The 22147-nt window shown below is 51.3% G+C and overlaps 5 protein-coding genes across 5 annotated transcripts; all 5 read right to left on the bottom strand.

Moving 5' to 3' along the window:
• Positions 1-278: 278 nt before the first annotated feature.
• On the bottom strand, positions 279-1551 carry ColSpa_08374 (oxysterol-binding 4; the record flags this gene model as incomplete). Its single annotated transcript, XM_049274586.1, has 2 exons — positions 279-1418; positions 1507-1551. 2 exons carry the CDS (start codon positions 1549-1551, stop codon positions 279-281), a joined length of 1185 nt encoding a protein of 394 aa, XP_049130543.1.
• A 6052-nt stretch (positions 1552-7603) lies between these two features.
• ColSpa_08373 (fumagillin beta-trans-bergamotene synthase af520) lies at positions 7604-8638 on the bottom strand (the record flags this gene model as incomplete). The annotated part of the gene is made up of 2 exons (XM_049274585.1): positions 7604-8488; positions 8546-8638. 2 exons carry the CDS (start codon positions 8636-8638, stop codon positions 7604-7606), a joined length of 978 nt encoding a protein of 325 aa, XP_049130542.1.
• A 797-nt stretch (positions 8639-9435) lies between these two features.
• On the bottom strand, positions 9436-12515 carry ColSpa_08372 (putative beta-glucosidase I; the record flags this gene model as incomplete). The annotated part of the gene is made up of 6 exons (XM_049274584.1): positions 9436-10913; positions 11133-11185; positions 11250-11678; positions 11732-12050; positions 12105-12289; positions 12346-12515. 6 exons carry the CDS (start codon positions 12513-12515, stop codon positions 9436-9438), a joined length of 2634 nt encoding a protein of 877 aa, XP_049130541.1.
• A 3780-nt stretch (positions 12516-16295) lies between these two features.
• Positions 16296-18503, bottom strand: ColSpa_08371 (oxygen-dependent choline dehydrogenase; the record flags this gene model as incomplete). The annotated part of the gene is made up of 4 exons (XM_049274583.1): positions 16296-17369; positions 17426-18067; positions 18118-18328; positions 18445-18503. The coding sequence occupies 4 exons, from the start codon at positions 18501-18503 to the stop codon at positions 16296-16298; spliced, it is 1986 nt and encodes a 661-aa protein (XP_049130540.1).
• Positions 18504-20668: 2165 nt separating this feature from the next.
• ColSpa_08370 (uncharacterized protein) lies at positions 20669-21625 on the bottom strand (the record flags this gene model as incomplete). Its single annotated transcript, XM_049274582.1, has 3 exons — positions 20669-21073; positions 21344-21468; positions 21622-21625. The coding sequence occupies 3 exons, from the start codon at positions 21623-21625 to the stop codon at positions 20669-20671; spliced, it is 534 nt and encodes a 177-aa protein (XP_049130539.1).
• Between the last annotated feature and the right edge of the window lie 522 nt (positions 21626-22147).

Below are 22147 nucleotides of genomic sequence, written 5' to 3'. Positions count from 1 at the left end.
TGGCTCAAGACTTGATTTGGAAGACCTTTCTGCTGCGATATCGGCAACGAAACTAACGTTCGACGATATCATAGACACTGTCTATGGGTTTGAGGGAGCGGAAGAAGCTATTCAGTATCTGTGGGAAGGCAGGCAAGTTGGAAAAATAGCCCTGCGGTTGTAGTCGCACGGACATATACATGAGGTTGATTCAATGCAGCTGCAAAATCCTACCCAGGCGCCCCTTGTTTGTCATAGAACGTAACACATCGACATTGAGTCTAACCAAATTAAAGATTCTAGCCCAGTGGAGTCAACTCCCCCCTGAATGGCCTTTGTATGGAATCCCTCTTCCTGTCATCAATCCTCCAAACGCCCTTGGTATGCTTGTCGTGCAACTGCCAATCAACGCCTTTAGCCAACCGATGAAACACGTCGTGCTCTTCTCCAGGAATGCTCTTGAAGAACAGCGGCTCCCAAGTCTCGCCCTTCTTCTTCTCCTCGGCCCGCATGCGCCGTTGGGCTTCTTCCACTTGGCTCTTTGCGTTTACCGTCTCCCGGAAATCGTTCTTGCTCAGCCCCTCAATAACGCCACTCCATGCACGTCTTGATTCCCACGGGTCCTGGTTCTGAACTGGCTCCATCTCCATAGGCGCAGGGAGGTTCTCGAGCGCGTCGACCTCGTACTTCTCCAGGATGTCGCCCGTCCTGCCATCCTTGACTGTCCAGCCCTCGCTCCAGCAGCCTTGCAACTCATAGATTGTGTTTTTCTTGTCGTTCTTGTGGTACATCCGCGCCTCAAATGAGTTCTTCTTTCCTCTGAAAACGCCGCTTCCTGAGAACTTGATCTCTGAGATGTAACCCGTGTTGGACACGATGTAATATGTTCCCAAAACCTCGGGGTACAAGCAGGCGTTCAGGAAGCCGCGGACCTTGACTTCTGGCAAGGGAATGAGGTAGTCTTCCTCATATCTGTCAATGTGCAAAACAGCGTGTCCAATCTGACGGATGTTCACGCTGCTCGAGAACGTCATCTCGACGCGCGCATAGCCATCTGCCCGGATTCCGTGCTCCTTGCTGCCCATGTGCATTGCAGTAATGGGTGGGTGGTGGCTAACCTGCTCGGCGACGAGCTCTGTCCTGGCTTTGCGGTCGGAGTCCGTCCATGAAGCGAGGAACAGCTCTCCCAGAAATGCGTTGAGAGGCTTCTTGATGCTGACGTTTGGCGCGCCGGCGACGTAAAACTGGCTACGCATAGCAATAAGAATCATACGCAGCACTTTTAAGCTGCGCTTCTCAGGGTCCGACTCTAATGCCGGGGCGACGAAGACCCCGGGCCGCTGGCACCAGCAATGGCCGACCTCGACTACCGATGACGGTGCCAGAAAAGAGGGAGGGGCGGTGACATTGGATAGGTCGCCTTGAACGGATGATAGAAACTACAGCCGACCTGGTTAGCGGTGTGCTTACTTGAATCATGCGCTATGCCCACTGAAGAGCGCAAGATTGGGGTCTGCTGCCGCTTACTTTGACCAAGTCGCTGATGCGCGATGAGAACGACTTGCTGTCCATGTTTGTTCTGTGCTCCTAGCGACGCGATCCGTATCCGCTTTCTTGTCTGGCCTTTTCGAGTCGTTTCCTGGGGTTGTTTTTTCCCCAATAGTTGGGCAGTTTGGCTCTTGATCTGATATTCTGTGGCAGGCGGCCTTGAAAAAGGGTCGAATCTCTAGTCTCTGCCAGGAGACGGGGGTTTCAGTTCTGTTTCAGCCAATACTGGACACGTCCAAACACTTCAGCAGATCAGTGGAGCTGGGGCAACAAGCGAAGAGAACAGCACCGGTTTATATCAAGGAGCATTGCCTTTTCGAGACCCATATTGTCGAGGAAGGTTGGGGATGCTGCGTCTTTTGACATGATCTCGACCCCGTCTCCCAAACTAGCATGTGATAGTCGTACATGGCATTGGTCCCAAGCGTCTAGAGCCCGCCGATGCTACTCGCGCGTTGGCCGCCCTCGTCCCTCATCACTCTCTGTTCCCTCCGTCTGAAAACCCAAAAAAACACAGCGTCAGCCAACCCCCCCTGTTCAGTCCACACTCTCGGCGCTGCGCCTCCCGGGGGGGCCTGTGCTGTTCTGCCGCCGGCGCAACATCCTCCCGCCAAGGTCTTTCAAGTCTTCGGGTCGGACGAAATGCCGCCAGCTGGCGGGTCGTCTGTCTTGCCGATGAGCCCCGGTTGGTAAAGCTTTCAGATGGTTAAGTTTGAGACCCATCCCGTCCTCCGGCACAGGTCGACATCACACACCGACAAGGATTGCGCGCCAGCAACGAAAACCTTCGTTGTTGAACCTCGGGAAGCGAGCAGAACCAAAAGGGGCGGTTTGTAACTAAAATACAGTGGACACCGGCGCTAGGGCACAGGGCTGCTACCAGCGCTGCATGTTTCCTAACGAGTTCCCCTCATACGTCCAATCACTGAAACACACTTGTCCGACGGTCTCGACACTGCCTCCCAAGCTCTCGAGCTTGCGACGCGCCTCGAACGAACGTTCAAGCTAGGATGAGCTTTCACAACTCTTCAGAAATCGGTTGGCCTTCACCACCTGCGTCACCAGCAGCATCCCCGATAACGTACCAGTCCCTCACCAACGCGGTGCCGTTGGCGACCTTCTCCCAGACCTCGGGACGGCAGGTAGATGGTTTGAGCACATAGCAAGCCGGGTCCGGCTGCGGTGGCGGGATATTTTTGATGTGCCATGTGTCCTTGACGCCAACGGTTGACAACTCATCCGTCACGGGGATCAGCCCCGTTGCGATGTCCCTGTTGAACGTTGCCCGCATGAAGATCTCGTACGCCGTAACCGGCTGGTATGACGGCACCTCGTGGCCGGCCTGGTAAACCCGCGAGAAGCTGTAGTTTCCGAACTGACGCGTCATGCCTGTCACCCCGTCGGGCGTGATGAGCGGAGCGTAGCCGGCGTTCGCAAAGTCTATCGATCGGTTGTATGGAATCGCCAGACTCGCCTTTTCACCACCCACCCAGTTACAAGCATAGTCACGATCACCGTCTAGACAGCCGGATTAGAACAAGAGGGAGAACAAAACTATAAACGCAGCCTCCAGATTGGACTGAGCGGGGACGACTCACACATTAAATGAACCTTGACTCCATGGTCGAGAAGATACCCAATTGACTCGCCAAATCCACCCCGGAGCATATCTGGAATGGTCTTAAGCATACCGTTCGTCTGAAGTGATCCCTCATCCGGGGGAATGGGGCTCTCTTACCGAAGGTATGGCTAAAACTCTTGCCCACGGCCCCGCCCGTTTCCGAGTAGTTAAGAGGCACACCAAGCGACGACAAGATCTCACCTTCGGTGAGGTAGCCATAGAGATGCGGAGCCGGGAAGGGATCGTATTTGTCATGTCCAATATCATACCAACCCTTGCTATCGGGGATCGTTTGGTACAGTTCCACGGCTTTGTAGGCGCACTCTTGAAGGAACTGGCCGCAAATTTCAGTAACATTTTTTTTGACTTCATGGGCCAAGACAGGGCTGTCCTCCTTGAGGGCCTTTTGGCAGTCAAGAATGCGGTCTTTGCAACCGTCTGGGCGCGTCCAGTTGTGCAGCAGCTGGTCATAGATGGATTGGTTGAAAACTTGGATTCCATATGTCTTTGCGTCTCGATGTCAGCGTTTCCGATACCATGCGAGCATTCCCATGTTATGTATCTTTACTCACGTTGTTGTAGGGGAATGTGACCCAGGCCTCACCCTGAATGGAGAGGTCAATGAGGCCGTTGACAATCCCGAGCGTATCAAGGTGCAAGAACTGAGCATTCTTCTCCGGCGAGGATCCGTTCTGAATAAGCTCGTTCTGGGTCTGGAAGTGCTGGAATATGCCAGGCGCATAGTGTCCTCCATAAGACTCCCCCCAGAGACTAATTCGGTCGTCAATGGGCTTGTAGCCGGGAAACTCAAAGAACCAGGTCTGAGCAAAGTGCCACAAAGCATGGGCAGCATGGGCCGTGGTGTTGGAAGTGTGCGAGAGCTTCTGGCTGGAAGCCGTCCCATACCGGTAAGTGTAGTTGGCCTCGGGAATTCCGTCGCTGAAATCAGTGGGAATCATGTACATACCGGGACCGAACTCGGGATCGTCATATTCATGGATAGAAATATTGGTCGGGATGTCGTATGAGAACCCAACTTGGGTAGGTTGATCGATGTATAGGAGGTTGACTTCGTTGTTCCAGCTCCAGGGATTCAATCGAGTCGTCTTGGAGTCTTCGTTGACGAAGCAGGGACCATTTTCCTCGAGAAGGCCCATGATGGAAGATGCGCCAGGTCCGCCATTGAGCCATATCGCCAAAGGCGCATTCTCCGGCGCCTTACGGGCTTCAAAGAACCAGAAAAAGCTGTCCTATCTGTGAGTTCTGGTCAAGGTACCCCTCCGGGAAATCTCTTACGTGTTGATTGGGTAGTCCTGCGCTTCTCCCTCGACGTCGTCCAGAGTACCAGGTGGCAGATGCACGTAGCCGGCGTACGACTTGACGCCCGGCGTCGTCTCACAGATCCCAGGCTATCAATGGACGGTCAATGGGTTGATGGAATTGAGTTCAGGAGCGATGCGCCTTACCTCTTTGTACGAAATTGTGACATTTTCGTGAAATTTAGAATTCAACACCTTGACCCCTTCTGGGGTAGGCGGGAATTGCGCGGCTGTAAGGCCGATAAGCACGCCTAGCAACAGCGACGCGGAGGAAAACATCTTGAGGTTGGACAACGGGTCCCAAGCTGGAGTACAGAAAACCAACCTCTTAGAATTCAGTGAGGTTGTCAATGTTTTATGTGGGAGAATCCCAATGCCTCGCACGCAAGACGTGACGCGTTGGCCACGTCCTGAAGGATCGAGAGAGTGGGTCACATATGTTCCTAATCCCAAGGTGCCGATTCGGCGAAGACATGGACCTTCCTATCTTGGCACGGGTAAGCATGTGTCGATATCGGCAACTCGGCAAGGCGGTTCGGTGAAGTATCATCAGTCATGAGCCTTTTAGAATAGAATCTCGACATTTGAGGGCTTCATGATCCAATGCGGTTCTCATATGAAGGACAACGTACAACTCCTTTGGGAGGTCTGTTAGAGCGATGTTTATAACCACCAAGCGAAAAGCTGTTCTTGTCTTGCAGGGCATAAGTCATTGACACGACGTCGATGCCTTGGACGTGCAGAGCGAACTAAGTTTTCCCCCAAGTTGTCGCACCACCAGATCCTCTAAGTAGTAGTTTTTCAGAACACTGCCCGGCAAAATTTGGTAAGAGCGCCGCTTCTTTTGGGAATAAGGAACCCATCAATAGATCGACAATGCCAAAACTAGGACCCACGAGGCTAACGTCAACATGAGAATAATGATTTGTTATGTACCTTTGACAGCCCTTTCCTGTCCTCATACTGACTCACCGTTGATCCATTGTGTTCCCCATGCACTCTCCGTTTGATTCTTCCCACCACAGCGACCGACGCTTTTCTGAAGCAGGAACTCTTCCACCTTTTCGGCCAGAGCCTTGTGGACGGTATAGGTAATGTGCCCAGAGTTGTACCAAAAGTACTCGCCAATAGGCTGGCAACCGTAGGCAGCGTAGTTCGTGTCGATGTCCCACGCCTTGTAGCTGGGGCAGAACGATGTGGTGTTAGTGATGCCATAGGACGACGCGTCATTGAAAACCCTTGTGAGCCAGCTGTAAGTGTCGAAAACCAAAGCCGTTGAGCCAGGGTGCTTCTCGGAGAAGGTCCTGGCGGTTTGGTTGACGACATCATTGAATGTCTTGATCATTGTTGTACTTGGCAGACGCGTCGGGTTTGCCTGTGAAGCAGGCTCAATGAAAGTTAGTTACAAATGTGAATAAGCAATGCGATTAGCGAAGGATTTGTATAATTACGTTTTTGTCGAGGGGAGGCAGGTTCAAAAAGAGAAAATTCCGGTAGCCAGCATTGTACACAGTTTCAAGAGCAGAGAATTGCTCGGTGATAACAGCGGTATACAGCTCTTCCCATGTGTTTAGGCCGTTGAAAGGAAGCTGAAAGTTGGCCATGTCGTTGATGTCGTTGATCCCGATCCACGATGCCACCAGTGCCTTATTGCTATCGGCTTCAATGACTGACTTACCATACGTTTCCCACTGGTAGATCTGGTTCTCGTATGATATGGTGTGGTTCCAGTGCAACGGAACGCTCATGGGATGTTAACACAAAGTGACCACCAATCATGCAAGATGGTCCACTCACAATGTGGTTGAGACGTCAGCTCCCGCGTAGGCAAACCCCCAAAGTTGCTTGTCACAGTCTCGAGGGTAACCTTGTTTGCATCCGGTTAATTCTTGGACCCAGTTGGGACCACCAGCCGAGGACGTATTCTGGCCTGGGACGATGCGGTCACCAAGAAGCTGTTCCGGAGTGAACGAGATATTCAACTGAGATCCGATGAAGCTGTAAGCCCAACGGCCCTCGGTCCCCTGAATGAACGTGTACGAATCACCGAAGGTGAGTCTATGTATGTTAGGAGTTTCTCGCAGCATATTTAGCGTGGGAAGGCGAGAGAAATTGCTTACACATATTCCGTGTTTTTCCAGTTGAAAGGAACAGTGTTTGCCAACGGAGAAGCAAGAACAGCCGTGAAGGCCATCCCTATCAGAGTTGCTCTCGAGAAAATCATCTTGGAAAGTCCTTGAGCCACAATGATACTCCACCAAGTGCTGTAAGGAGTATGATCTCTTGAAACCGCGAACGGTTTAAGACTCTGTGCCGGTGTGCTGCAATTATATTATCTACCAAGCTGCGTCCCTCATGCCCAGCCACTTTTCCATTTCCCCGCTCTTTGCCGGAATGGAAGCTTGTGGGGAGGATATGCAGCGTTGAAAGACAACTGGAAAATCCAGTAGAATGGTGCGAACACCACCTAGAAATGCGGTTCTCGGGCACCGAAGAGGCCCACTGCCTGCACTCCGGATTAGTTGGGCGGATATATTCGTGTCCACCAGTTAGCGCCAGGTCAATTAGAGGCTTCGAGGGGAGCCCTTGCACTGAACCCCAGCTGTTTGTCCCCTCTCACTAATTGCGTTTCCCACTCGGGGCTCGCTTCAATGGACGCCGAGTCATTAATTGCCCTCTGGGGTTCCCGCCCTTAAGCTATTTCGACACGGATGACGTCTGAAAGCTGCGACTTAGATCAAAGAAAATGCCGAGAATTAATGAAGAAACACGTGGTGCACACAAGCTTTCTGACCATGTGCAAGGTGTTATGACTGAACTGTCTGCTTGCTTGAGTTAACTAGACACCACCTGACCCCATATTGCTTCTATAACATGGCCAACACTAAAAGGTTTGTTTCGATCTAAGGCTTTGACATACATGTGACCATTTAACGAAACCAATTGGAGGTGGAACTCGAGTTCCTTCTTAACCTTAATTATATACCAGCGAAACTTATCCAAGTGTCCATCGACAGAGTACAATGCTAATGGCAATGCGATGCGCTATGAATACCTCAATTGTCCCTGGCCTCAACTTCCCGACTTGAGTTCTCTCGATGTCCACCATTCCCAGCCACTTTTCCATGTTTTCTCATCATCTAGTAAAGAGAGGTAAAATATACAGAACGGATATCCACAAACACCACAGCTTTGCCACAACGTTATCAGACTTCTCGTCCCGTCTAAACATAGTCAGTACCGCCATGAGGATTCCCACGCCGACAGGCGCAGCCCAGAAGACAGGCCGGAGCTCCCAGAACATCGGGCATACAATCGACCAGATCAAGACCATGGCCACAAGGCCGCCACGAGCAACAGTCTCGCCGTATAAAAGTGGAATGGTTTTCCGGCCCCGCGCTCTATCTCCCTCCATGTCAGGGAAATCCAATGCTTGGACAGTCGTCGCAATTGCGGCACCAGTCAGCCCGATCCAAGCCCATGACTTGGGCAAAAGCTCTCCCCGTGAGAGAACCTCAAGCGATCCAGCACTGAAACACATGATCCCGCCTGTGTTGATGGCGTTGCGTGCCCAAATGTTGATGCTGCTGCCGTCGAGGTCGTTGTACATCCAAAGTAGCGTCATCATCGACAATGTCGGCTTGAACCCACCCAAAACTGCGCTGGTACCGACTACTAACGGTATCATCCCGAGGAGCAATCTTTGCGCCTGCTCGGGAGTCAGTCGCTTCGCAGCGAGTGGGCGCCAGGGTTTATTGAGTCCGTCTTCGATTATCGAGTTTTCTAGGCGTTGGTTCGAGATACCGCACACAACAAGATTGAGCCATATCCACACTATCGCTAGGGGCAGCCGCTGTACAGCTTCAGGCATCGTCTCACTTTGAACTGTCGTGAGAGGCTGGCGGCTGAGCACCGCCGAAAGGATGAAGATAATTTGAGGCGCGAGCACGGTCTTGATATCGCTCCTAGTGAAAAGGTAAAGAGTCTTGAAATGAAAAACTCCTCGCTGAACCTTGACAATCTGTCAGCAACTCCTACGGCAGATCCCTCCGATGCTGCAACGGAGGCTTGCTCTTACCAAGTTCATGCGCTCAACTCCAAATGTGACTGAATCGGACGATCCTGCGCCCGAAGGCTTTTCGAGCAAGACGGTTTCTTCGAGATTTGCCATCTTGCTGCTAAACAAAACAAAATTCAAGGACAAGAACGCTGATGAAAATTGCTGCTCCCGAATACTCACAAAACGGGCGGAAGAGGCACAACTATATTCATTTCTCTCACTGTGGGCTTGGGGAAGTCCGCGCTCAAGATGGCCGTTGGCCTCGGCCAGAACATCCAAAAATGGTGCTGTGACGGCATCGTCTGATCAATGTTAAATGCAACCGCCCATGAGACTCCAAGCCAAATCCTTGTATTCCTTTCCGAGACTTTGTTTCGCAGCCCGAATACCGGAAACTCTGGTTCGCACTCCAAATTCGGTAACCTGCTAGGATACATACACAATAGTTTAGACTGGATGATACTCAATCGAGCACTTTTCTTGGATAGATGGCCTGAATATTAGCGATCATGGCTCAAACTCTTTCCACATTCTATCTTTGCCTTGCCTTAAGTTAGCTGAAGCCACCTCCTTTCCGTGTAAGTTCGCGCTACCCCGAGTCTCCCGTGCTCGGGCGACCTTCCTAGTAAGAACTAGAAACACTGACGCTGTGGCGGTTTATACATAACTATTAATACGTGTGACTACCTACACACTCTTGGAAATGCCGCCAGCATCGATTTCAGTCTATATTCTGGAATCTCTGTTCGAAAACATCACATCTCTGAGCAGCGGATGTCCACCATCACCTTGCAAGAAAATTTCAACGGAAAACTGTTTTATTATTCTAATGTCCAGACATTATTAATATTATCCAGAGTCATAATTCATGCATCGTGTAGTCCCCCTACAAAAACGTCGCCAGAAATTTACGCCGACACTGGAGTGATCTTGGCGAAAGACTTCAAGTCCCTGCTACTCCAGCCAATGCTGAGTGTGAACTCTCCAGTAGGGATGAGCCAATCCTGGGAGACAACGTCCCAGTAGCTGAGGTCGCGGCGCATCAGACCGAATCCGACGGTCTTAGTCTCGCCGACCGCAAGAGGAACCTTCTCGAAGCCACGAAGCTGCTTGGGGGGAGTGCCGGCAGGGGTGGTGTCAGCAGGGAAGGTGACGTAGAGCTGAGGAACAGCAGCGCCATCAACCTCGCCAGTGTTGGTGACAGAGACCGTGGCATTGTAGATGGTGTCCCAGAGGGCGGGGTTGCCACCGGGCTCGATGGGGCGCTGCTCCGGGACGGAGGTAATGTTATCCTCGACGGGGCTGGCCTTGAAGTTGGCGAGTTCAAAGGTGGTGTAGCTGAGACCGAAGCCGAACTCGTAGCGGACAGAGATGTTGTGGGCGTCAAAGTGCCGGTAGTCGACCTCAAGCTTCTCATCGAACCAGCTCTGCCAGTCGTACCAGCCGGTAGTGTTGACACCGGTAGTGGGAGGGGCGTTGTAGTCGCTGCCGTTCAGGGCAATAGTGTAGGGAAGTCTGGCAGAGGGGTTGACGTCGCCGTAGAGAATATCGATGAGGGAGTTACCAGACTCCTGGCCAGGGTAATGGGCAGCGAGGATAGCAGTGACGTTGGGGTGGTCGGCCCAGGGGAGGGTGTTGATACCAGAAGAATGGGTGACGACGATGGTGTTGTTGCAGTTCTTCGCAACGTTTTCGACAACATCGTTTCCATTCCAGTCGACTTCGAGGTGCTGGCGGTCAGCGGCCTCCTCAGCCCAGGTCTTCAGGAAGACAAGGCAAACCTCAGGAACCGTAGGGATCCAGAGGTCAGTGATGTTTGACTCGACAATGAGGGTGTTATTGAGCCACTGCTGGACAAGGGCACCATCCTTGGAAGCACGGGCCTTGATGGCCTCGAGGGGAGAGACGAGGTAGGTGAGACGGCCAGTGCCTGAGCCACCACCAACAGACAGGGTGCCGTACTCGAAGTCATCCTGGTTGTAAAAGCCCTGGGTGTCTTCACCAGCGTCGTTACCGAAGACAGCAATAGACTTAGGCGCCTTAAGGGGGAGAGCCTTGTTTTCGTTCTTGAGCAGGATGGTGGCAGCCGCGCCGTGTTTGCGGATCAGTTCGCCGTGGTTCCCGCGGACGTCACGGCTACGCTCGCCGGTGAGGTTGAACTCACGGACCCAGGTGGACCTGGGAGAGAAGGTGTTGAGGTCGCCGGTAGAGGGGTCGACGCTGGGGAAGTCCTTGTCCTGACCGAGCCAGTAGTAGGGGGTCATGATGCGGAGAATCATGTCATCGACACGAGTGACATCGAGGGTGCCGTTGTTGACGGCGGCGGTAACGTTGCCGCCGAAGAAGGAGCCAGAAGTCCAGTCCATGCCATAGCTTCCGAGACCACCTGCGATTCTGTTAGTCATTTCATTCTGAAGGCTTAAAGGCACAGTTCGTTGGTTTGGTACGGGACAAGGTGAAAAGGCGAATGGATACGCTCAACCGCAAGACGGTGAGCCAAATAGATTGGTGACAACTGGACTTGACAGTATATTCTGCCAGTCCCCGGCAAGGAGGCAATAAAGATAGGGGCAACTGAAATAGAAAAATGCTGAAAAGAACTTACCAGGCATGTCCATGTCAAGACCTGCTTCGATGGCAGCAACACCGGTGTGGGTACTGTTGGAGGTGTTAGATTGGTTCATTGATAGGCGTGGGGAAATCATAGGTCAGGGAAACTTACGCTCCCCAGTCCGACATCACGTAACCGTCAAACCCCAGTTCAGTCTTCAAAAGACCGTTGAGTGACTTGGAGTTTTGGCAGCCGTACGAGCCGTTGATGCGCTGGTAAGAGCACATGAAAGAAGCAGCCTTGGCCTTGACAGCATCAGCAAAAGGCCACATGTAAAGCTCGTGAATAGTCCTGTCGTCCACGTTGGAAGACAGAGCCTGTACGGTAATGTCGGTAGAGGTTCCGTTGGGGTCGAAAGACGGATTGCGCATCGTCTCTTGCTCGTTCAGAATCCAGTGCTTAGCGGTTGCTTGTACTCCAGCATCTTGGTGGCCAGTGATAGTCTGGTACATCGCAATGCCTGTAAGGTAGGGATCCGGAGAAAAGCCTTCCCAGTTGCGCCCGGAGTAGGCGCTTCTCCCAAGGGGACCAGCAACGGGGCTATTTGACGGTTAGAGGGACCCAAACTCGAAAGTCAACAAGTTTAAACTGACCTGAGGGCAACATGAGCACCCTTGGCCCTGAACTCTTTGCCCATGGCAAGACCTCTCTCATAGAGAATGTCTCTATCCCAGGTGGACGCAGCGGAGACACCTGCGGAGAAGACACTTGCGTAGTCGGCCACACGGATAGAAAGAGGTCCATCCTGAAGACACAACCCCTGGAAACCGAGGCGAGGAATGGCAACAATGTTTCCGACACAAGGACCGGGCTGACCAGTCACCATGTCGGCCTTCTCCTCAATCGTCAGCTCGGCAACGAAAGCTCGAGCCTTGACCAGAGCATCCTCCCAGCCCGTGCCCGTAGTATTCGCTTCATGCTGGGTCAGCTCAAATCACAGTCGGATATCGATGCCAAGGTACTCACGAGAAGGGTAGACAGCCGGGGAATGGCCAATGGGACCGAGAATGGTCGTGTTCAAAGGCTGAATATAACTGAAGGCATCTTCAGATCGGTCACCTGCATCATATGCCTGAGCATTGACAGAAGGTGCCAAGAGAAGGCCGGAGAGAAAGAGAGACAGAGCGGCGGACATTTTGATATCCTTTGAACTGAGGCCTGGCGCTTGTGCTGAAGATCCTGAGACTCAATGATCGAGGTAACATACCGCCCTTTATATGTCACATCCTCCTGGTCGGCGGCAACGTCGGTCACCCATATCCTCGTCCTCTGCGTTCCGAAGATGTGGACAGGCCCCTCCGCCAACTCCGCGCGGAGACCCAGAAGTCGGGGAAACCTGAACATGACCGTCTTGTCTTTGGTAAGCCACACCGTCATTCTCTATAAGTCGGCCCCGCAACGTTCGACGACCGAATGGCCTCATCAAGGAAGAGGTGGGACATTGGATAGGGAAATTAACCGTAGATTAACCAAGAGGTAGCCGCAGCGACGGAGAAACCCGGGGCAGAAGTATTCAACAGCACACGTGGGACGGAATTTTACCGAATCCCCAGTCTCGATCCCAATGGCCATCCGTCCTTGTGCGGGCTTGTGGGGGCTCATTCCCAACTATAGCTGGCATGACTAGTCATACAATCACAAAAGGCAACTGTTAAGCGGGTATATTGAGTCATTGGGAGACCAAGAATCATCGACCACTCTTCACCGCCCGGCTTCGAGAACTGCCTACGGGAACTCCGCATCACGCCGATTGGTAGCTTGGGTTGTTGGCCATATGAAGTCACGAGACTTACACAGCAAGACTTCATGGCAACACATGGCAAGCTTGTTGTCGGGGCTTGAAATTGACTTCCGGAGAACTACCGCTGCAAGTGACATGGAACACGAGCCGTTTTGTGGGGGGCCCGGATCGGGTGACAACTGGGAAACCTGGAGACTCCAAGCTTTGTCAAGCATGTTCTGCGCGAACCCCGTCCAAACTTCTAATCCCCCAACCAGAAAGGTTCCATCGAACCTCGTCCCCAGCCTAATCCCAGCCCCCGCCCCCGCTGTTGAAATGAGTGGACTCTGGACACAGGTGTTTGTGTGGAGGCCCGACATTGCGCCGACACTAGAGGCCCAGACACACAGGTTTTGCTCAGAAATCTCTTCGTCATGGCGGCTCGAGTATCTCTTTAGGGGAAGCTGCTCATGCTTCTGATGATCGGGGGCCAACACCACGGAACCGGTCATCCCAGATCGGAGAAAAACGTTGTGCTGCCCCCGGCTTCCCCGCACGTCTAATCGGCCCTGTTCCTCACCTTGGGTCATGATTGTGCGGGACCCGAGCTTTTCGGGGCGCAGCTTTCAAGAAAGAGGCCTGCTGCCGGCAAAACAACGGTTGCTAGCATAGTTGATGTCCGATTAGCGCGTCCTATGGATTTTGGCCAAGACTTCAGAAGCCGACCACGATGCCGAAGGAGCCCAAAAGCTGATAGCCTCCAACTCCTAGTGTCCCGGAGTGAGAGGTCTCGTGAGAGGATTGTAGTGTACGTCATGGTTATCCCGCCCCGGAGCGAATGCCGGTATTCGGATATTGCTCCTCGAAGAATGTGGGACACCTATTCCCATCCCAGCGTAACCCGTGGGCAACACACCAGACCCATGGGGTAACAGTTGAGTACTGTGGAGTTAACCATGCAGTCATTGGAGAACTAGACCTTTCAGTGCTACCTCCGCGAGGAATTGTAAGCCCTTTCATAGCCTTGTGTGGGGATTTACCGCTTGTTTTACGGACAGGCCGATTTCCACTTTTTGTTCTCGTGATGATTAAGATCGAGGGGCATCCTCGGACTCCAGTGTTGAACCCATGAAAAAAATGTGGATCAGACAGTCCAACAACAGAGGAATACACTAGAGCGGCGAACGCACAAGCGTCGTTCATTTGGCCCATTGTGGCATAACCGGAAATTGTACGCGATCGTCTTCACGATAACCTCAGGTTGCTGGGATGAATGAAGTTTTCTGACAATGACGTGTACACCAGAGATAGCTCTGCCCTGAATGATCGATCCGGCTCCTACCAGAACCTAAGTCTATTGGTTCCTGAATTCCGCAGTGCGGCTTTTCGGTTGAAGAACGCTAGACTTCCGTCTACTTCCGCTCACTTCCGCTCACTTCCGCTCACTTCCGCTCACTTCCGCCATTCAATTCTGTTGGTAACATTCTCAGTGTTCCGAGCCGACCACTAAATTCTTCCCTTAAATACTGGGTTCTGACATGGATGTCCTGGAAAATCCTTTAACCATACAACTGACGCACCTGTCAATACTGCTTTCTCGCGGTGAACATGAACGCACCACTGAGGCTCCAACCTAGTGGATCAGGCCAATGTACCCACAAGGATGTATACTATCGAATGAATGTTTGAAAAATGTTTGGAAACATCTGGACCTGTCGTATACCTAAGGTTAAGGATTGGTCTCCGTCACTGAAACTCTATCCTTAACTGATTAGCCGTGAGGCTGTGAGCCCACATTTCCGATAGTAATTCTCCGCTCGGAAGCATGCGAAGCAACTCCATGTTCCTTTCTCTTGGTAGTATTACAATTTTTTTTGGCCGCCGAGCTCTGCGAAATTTATGGTACACTCATCAGGGTAAAAGCTTTTACTACTATCTTTCTTGCTATCTATTTTTCTTGACAAGCGCCCCCCCCCCTCTCGTCTCTGTAGGGTTCAAGTTACCAACACTCTGCTACAACACAGCCAGATGGTAGCGGGTTGCTAGCCAAGGATAAGAGCAAAAAATCAGGCGAACTTACTTGCGGGGAAGTTTTCATCTCGGCAAATCAATTTTTGAACCTGAGAGTTGCAAGATATCAGTCTTTGGGCTAATCAGCCCGAACAAGGTCGGTGGGCAGACATTTATCCATACACATTGACGGGACTAGAGCCCTAAAAGATCGACGCCAGTCAGTACAGAACTAAATCGATTGTAGAGTCCAGCATGCTGCAGGATAATGGAACGGGGCAGGGTTTCCTGCTCCCATTGAAGTGGTCTTTGCGTTTGGTTTCTTTGACTTCTCAGTTAAGCAGGGTCTGATCAGGGGTATAGAAACCTCTACGACTTAGATCAAAAACGAATAACCAACACACACTCATCAGACTTCTCTGCGCCCAAGGAAGCATCCTTTCTGTCTTTCGTGATGAACAGAAACCTGATCACACCTACACAAGAACTTTGGGAGTCTCTACTTATCCATCGCGTTGCGGCCAAGACCGATCAGGGCAGATTTGACCTGATCAGGACAGCTGAGTCGCGGCTGGCTAAAGACATCTTGCGTGGCTATAGGGGAAGGTTGTGGTTGTCCACCACACCGCATCGCTCTCTATGGACCTGATCACCCTGCACGCGTCCAATAACCCATCACATAGCACATGACAACAAGGAGCGTTTTGAGCCTCAGTGGGTCATGAATAAATAACTAATATTAGTAACTGCGTAAGAGTCAACGTAGCAGCCACTACATGTGCAATATGTAGCCTCGCCACCATAACATCTGCTTGCAGTTATGGATGCTACACCTCCCGCACTGATTCCCGTTGTCGAGTGGCCCTTAGAGCAACACATAGAAAGGCGGGGCTTATACCTTGTACAACCCATCAGTCCTCGGCTGTGTCTTTCCCTGTACTTTGTCGTTTTAGTGGCACGACTACCGAGGAGAGGGCCAAAAAGGGAAAAGATGGCGCACATGCGGAGAAAGCAGCGTTATCAGCAGCAGCAGAAGCAGCAATACCGACGGTTTATGTAGCAGGTCAGTTACTCGAGAAAGAGGTCTTTACAACAAATCTTAACAACAAAATCCTGCCACCAAACCTTGATGTTTTCTAATAGCAAGGACTTTGAAGTCAATTATCAATGCTATCTCACTTTGAAAACCAAAAAACACGTTGATGACCGCATTGGTTATCGCGAAAGGGCTGTCTTCAAGGGCTTGCTTTCTATCTAGATTGTTTCTCATTATGAAACCGTGGTCTATGGTCTATAAAGAAGGTGACTTTGGCACGTGGGTATTATGATTGTAGGCTACGGAAAAATGTGCGTTGTAAATGGCTGATTGAGTCACAACACGACTGAGAATGGAATGTACAACCCAATTGGTTATGTATGGTCGTGCTTCAAGCAGTCGACGCCTGAGCCTCCTGTATAATGACATCGCTAGCCTTCTCCGACACTATGTACAAAGGCAAAGCAATGTAGAAGCCGGGAATCTTTGGGAAGATACTAGCATCAACAACTCTCAGACCCTCGGTGCCGCGGACCCTGAACTTGGAGTCGAGAACCGCCATGGAGTCATCATCAGATCCAATGGGGCAAGTGCATGAAGCATGATGTCCCCATGCCTCATCCTTCAGGAACTGTTTGGCGTCATCCTCACTGGTGACGTTGGTACCAGGCCACACCTCCGGGAAACTTCCATCAAGCGGAATGAGATCGTCGAAGGCTCTACGGGTGAATTGGAAGCCTTCATATGTGGCTTGTAGGTCCTTGTCGGCCTCTCCGTCGCTGTTGACACCGGTGTCATAATAGTTGAAGTTGATGAGGGGCATGTCTCTAGGGTCGGTTGATTTCAGGTTGACGGTGCCAGCATTGTTGCGGCTGTGGGCCTTGAGAATAATCCAGGCCCAGTGCTGCGCATCGGCCAATGAATCGGAAGCATAACCAGGGAAGTATCCCTTGAACTTGGCTGGTGCGCCAGAGATGAATAGATCAGGCTCGTCTTCGGCAACGGAAGACTTGAGCACAATGGCAATGGCGATGCCGTTGGTAGCGTAGACACCCTTCGAGATAGGCTCAAGACCCTGCTGATATTGCTCGAGGCAAGGGTCAGGGGATGTCTCAAGGAACGTGCACTTGCTGGTTATGACAAAATCGCTGTTGGTCTTGCCAATGACTGTAGCCTCGTACCGATCTTGCATGTTGGTTCCAACACCCGGGAGATCAATTAGAACCGAGATGTTGAAAGATTCAAGTTCTGCTTTGGGTCCAATACCACTGAGCTTGAGGAGCTGGGGCGTGTTGAAAGCGCCAGCGGAGATGATCACCTCTCGTTTGGCATTGACATTGCCAGATCCCGTAGTAGAGGCGGATCCGGAACGAGGATCGGCACGGTAGAGGCTGGAGCCCTCCAAAAAGTCAACTCCAACAGCGCGAGGCTTATCACCGCTTTCATCGAAGCGGATTTTAGTTACCTGAAAGCGTTAGCACAAGGCCAATGAGCCATGTCGTACCAACGCCATTCACTTACGAGGGTATCAAGTTTGATATCAAGGTGATACTTGCGTGACCCATCCGAGTTGACAGCGTTGGCTGTATCCAAAATCAAGTCTCTAGGACCACCGCGAATGGAGTCAGTCATGGCCAGCGGAACCTGGTAAAGTCCAGTTTTGCTGGTCTGGCCAGGAGCGTTGATGTCACGAAGCAAAACCTGGCCAAGCCCGGCGACAGTGTTGAGCAGCAGTCCAAGAAGGCTCTTACCCATAGCCGAAGCAGCAGAGATAATCAGCGAAAGGAGCTTCTGGTCCTCCACGACAAGAGAAAGAGACGTGAGGGAGGTTCCAAGCCAGCCACTGTAGCCATGTCCGACAATGCTCGATGGCAGATACATGTTCTTCTCCAATTTTTCGAAATACGATCGCATGTTGTCCGGGCTCCATGAATCATCGCCGGTGAGAGTCGCAATCTTTGACCAGTCACTGTCATGGGCATTGACGGAGATGAGGGCGTTGTGGCGAGAGCAGCCGCCCAAAGTTCCAGCACGCGGGTACCAAACACCGAGAGGCGTTGCCTCGGCCGGGGGGTCCAGTCCAACGTAGAAGCTGCCATCCGGCATCTCGTACGTCATCTTGGAATCCCTTTTTTGCTGATCGAGATCGGAGTAGTGGTTGACCTGTCTCGCGTTAGCCATATGACAAACTCGTGCTCGGCCCAAAGACTCACAAAGTAGTTCCATCTTGTGTCCTCGAACTCAGTTGACATGAGATGAAGTGCCGGAACCTTCTCAGTCCAAGAGTCACCTGAGTCCCCTCCGGCATCGATCAACAAAACCTTGTAGCCGGCAATGGCAAGGTTAGCAGCAACCGGTCCTCCTCCTGGACCAGAGCCGACAATAACATAGTCGTAACTATCGAGCGTTGCGTTGGCAGCACGTCTGTTAATGAAGGGTTCGTGACGAGGCTTCTGCTGAGCAGATCTCCACGGAACGGCGCTGATTCAGGACTCATTAACGTTGATGATCTCTTGGCATTCTTCAAGGTACGAACTTACATGGCAGAAACCGAGTCAGCCACAGCGGCAACAAATGTGATAACGAGCGAAAAGCGCATCGTGGGCGCGGTGGAGCACTATCTGCTTCCAAGAAAAGAGTGACAATGGGTCGGATAGATCGTACAGAGCCTCAAAACATGGAGTTAGGTTTCAAGATGACGAATTTAACAAACAGAAGAAAAGCTCGAGCAATATGCCCAGACACTGAATCGCAAGCCGAGAAGGACCGAAAGAGAGGGCAGATATTACTTAAGCGGGCACAGAAACTGGTCTATCCACTCATCCCTGCTTTTGTAACGGATGATTGAAACGACCTAGGAAATTGTGCGAAAGAATGGAGCTCTAATGGCTGCCGTTGCATTGCTGCACCTTTGCACTCAGGCCCTGATGCCGATCTTCCTGAAGCGCTGTACCAAAATGCCCACTACGGCCACAGTACACGTGTACTACGGATACTCATTACCATAACTGTTTCCCTACTCACCAGACTATACCATCTCCGTAAGTAGCCAGGAATAGGGGCAACGCTGATCATCCCAGTATCTTCCAACCAGCCAATGGTCTACCAGTCTTGTAGTTAGCCGAACAGCCCAGGGGCCATGAAAAGGTCAGAACGACAGGTAGCGCAGAAGACATTTGTAAGACGCAGCCCGTATCACATAATACGCCTAACGTTGCCGACATAGCAGACTGGGCGCATGCCGCAACAAACCTTACAGCTTTTACTTTTAAGTCATCCACGTCCTTGGTGATTCAAAAGTGTGGCATGCAGACGCCAAGAGCCTTCCGCAGTGATGTAACACAAACAATATTCGGCTCATTGTTCAAGCAGTGTAGTCGCGTAGTTGCAACTCGCTGTGCTTGAAGTTGAACAGAGCTTCTGGTCCCGACAGCTGATGAGCGCCGCTCTGGCCTCCGCTCTGGCCGCCGCTGCGCAGGGAGTTTGACTCGCACTATGGAGGCGGTCCCTTTTGCGGAATGTTCCATAGCCCCCGGCTAGGCTAAAGCTGCAAGGCAGATGATCACAATGACAGCGACCACAAGGGCACTTGACTCTAATGAAATCCTATGGGAAAGGCGTCGGCCAGCCCCCACTATGTGCCACTGAAACCTTCGAGAAAGATTACTTCGCCAGGGACGTAGATGAAAATGGAACCTCGGAGGGTCGGTAGATAAATACAAAAGAGGTGAAGACTCGTGCAACCCAGATATGGCAAGGATCTGCCATGTGTTGAGGAGACCCTTGAAAAGGCCCCTCCCCTGCCGCTCGGACTTTCCCCACGGCTCGTGCTTCTGTAACATCAGATCAGAATGTTTGGCAGCAGGTTCCACCTTTTTCCAATTTTGGTGATAATCACCTCCCATCAAGCGGCTTCAGACCGAACAAATCTAGCTCTGGGGGCACCGGGGTAGAGATCTGTCAAGGAGACATAACCGGATTGGGATAATGCATTGATCCCATAATCCGATTCTATACAGCCAGTAGCAACAGATGAGCATTTCATCCAGTCGGAATGTACATCAGTAATGACAGTTTGTATTATTCACTATGTAACTATAGTATGTTGATGGTATCTCGCTGCCCATTTCCGCAAACAGGACTTTGTGAGACTACACCGGGGACGAATTCTTTTGTGTCTAAATCGTGTGCTGCGAAGAGAAGATGGAAAACTAGAACGCTAAAATGCCCAAAACACCATGTTCAAACAGATTCGTGGGGAGTTGTTGGCTTCTTTTCCGATGAAGCACGCGAATTCGGATCGCGAAAAGGTATATCTGTGAGTTCATGTTCCGTGTATGAAACATCATCTCGACGCCCTGACCTGAGAGAGAATTCTTTATGGATTCGAATCGCCGGTTGTGACGAGGCTTTTGAAGATAATTTCTGGGAGTCTGATGTCGGCTTTTGTTGATCCGAAATGTTTGCGTAGCTGGACTTGCCACCTCTCTGCGTGGTGCCGAACACCTTGGGAAAGGCCACACTGAACAAGGAGCGGATGGCAGGCATGCTGGCGCAAATGATACCGACTGGGACTTCGATGGTGCTCCAATAACCGACTTCGACGTAGTCCTCTATGTTTCCATTAATGCCAAGTCTAGCGTGGGTAAAAAGTATGACTTACGAGTTGCGTTGCTGGTTGTGGCGTAACTCGCCAAAGAGTTCAGTCGGAGAACACTGACCAAGGTGACGCTACAGACAGAATTAGCCGTCGAATCAACAATCTCACAGCGATGTGGAGGCGTACAAGAATCCAACACAAAACATCATCATGACCATAACCTTCTTCTTAGTAGACAAGGAAAGGTTGTAAAGCTCTCTAAGGGGAAGAATCAGGGTGGCCAAATCTAGCAAGATGTTGGCGATAGCGGCTGCCCAACCCTGTATATTGATATTGTTGCATTTTGCCTTAAACTCCCCATCCCACGCTCTCCAGGCACCCTCAATAGGAATGCATTGGAATATTGAGATGAGTTCAAAGACGATGATGTATGCCACGTTGAGCCCAATGAGAACCCAGCAACTGATTCTTATATCCCTTTTGGGGAAGATCCTGAGGTAGAAGAGGAGGATCGAAATCTTGGTCACGGGCAAAGCACCCAAATATAGAAGCTCGTCCCAGAAGAACATCTGTCGTCATGAATCAGCTTTCATTCATCCTGAGAGCGTTGGGATTGGAACGCACATAAAGAAATTGGGTAACGTTGTCAGGTTGAACATTCCAAATATCTTTACCCAAGGCGACTTTGGAAACTATATTGAAACAAGTCAGTTCTAAACAACTATTTGCCTTTGCAAAAAACTTACTCGGAACGGAAAGACTATTGAGGGGTACCATGATACCCTAGCAGAGTGTCAGTCTTCGATTTGTTGAGGCATGCCGAAATGTAGTCGACGTACAACAGCTATCAACATCACCCAATCGTCTGCTCCCCAAGACTGGCCGCCCAATAAAAGTTTGGCCATGACCCTGAGAACAAACGCGAGAAGGCCAAGGGCCAGAAACACAATGCCGATAACCCATACTAAAGCGGTTCGGTCGCGAGATGGCGCGCCACAAGTGTGTTTGGAATAGCTCTGAACCTCTTCAGAAGAGTGTTAGTAGAAGTAAGATGCGGAACTAATATGACTGAAGCTAACATACGCAACGACTCTCGGATAGTGCAATTAGCACTCACGCATAGTGAGATCTCTTGGTTCAGTTGAACATTGGTGCATATGCAGGTCGCATTTGTAAGTGAGCACAGTCCTGTTTCCAGTGTCACTTCTTGAATGCATTTCAACTGGTCGGCGTCAGTCAAGAATCAGTCACCGACTAATGAGGAGGGCCTGTCTTACGCCGCACAACGGAGGGGTCTCTGTCGACGCCGGGGTGTCGGTGGTTTTGGTAAGACTCCATACGCCTTGACACCAAACCAACATGAAGAGGACTGCAAAGAGTTTCATTTCGCCTGATTGGGCTACAAAAGCAAGTGAGGAAGACGAAAAGAGAAGGGAACACGGAGGAAAGTTGAACATCGAATCCCGCTGGTATGAAGACTTATTGAAGTCCGTCTCTCTTGCACAAGAGTGCCAATCTTCCCCCATCTGCCGAAATCTCAGTGTACATACGCGATCGTTCCATTTCGTCAAAGATGGACCGGGTTCCGGGAACTTGGCTGCAGACAGGGCCAGTCCACTTTGTGGGCGCCTGTCAACGAGCTG

Source organism: Colletotrichum spaethianum (assembly GCF_022836535.1).
Source record: "Colletotrichum spaethianum MAFF 239500 DNA, contig22, whole genome shotgun sequence".
In the NCBI taxonomy this organism is placed as follows: Eukaryota; Fungi; Ascomycota; class Sordariomycetes; order Glomerellales; family Glomerellaceae; genus Colletotrichum; species Colletotrichum spaethianum.
The sequence above is the reverse complement of the archived record's forward strand: the minus strand, read 5'-3'. Positions and strand labels throughout refer to the sequence as shown.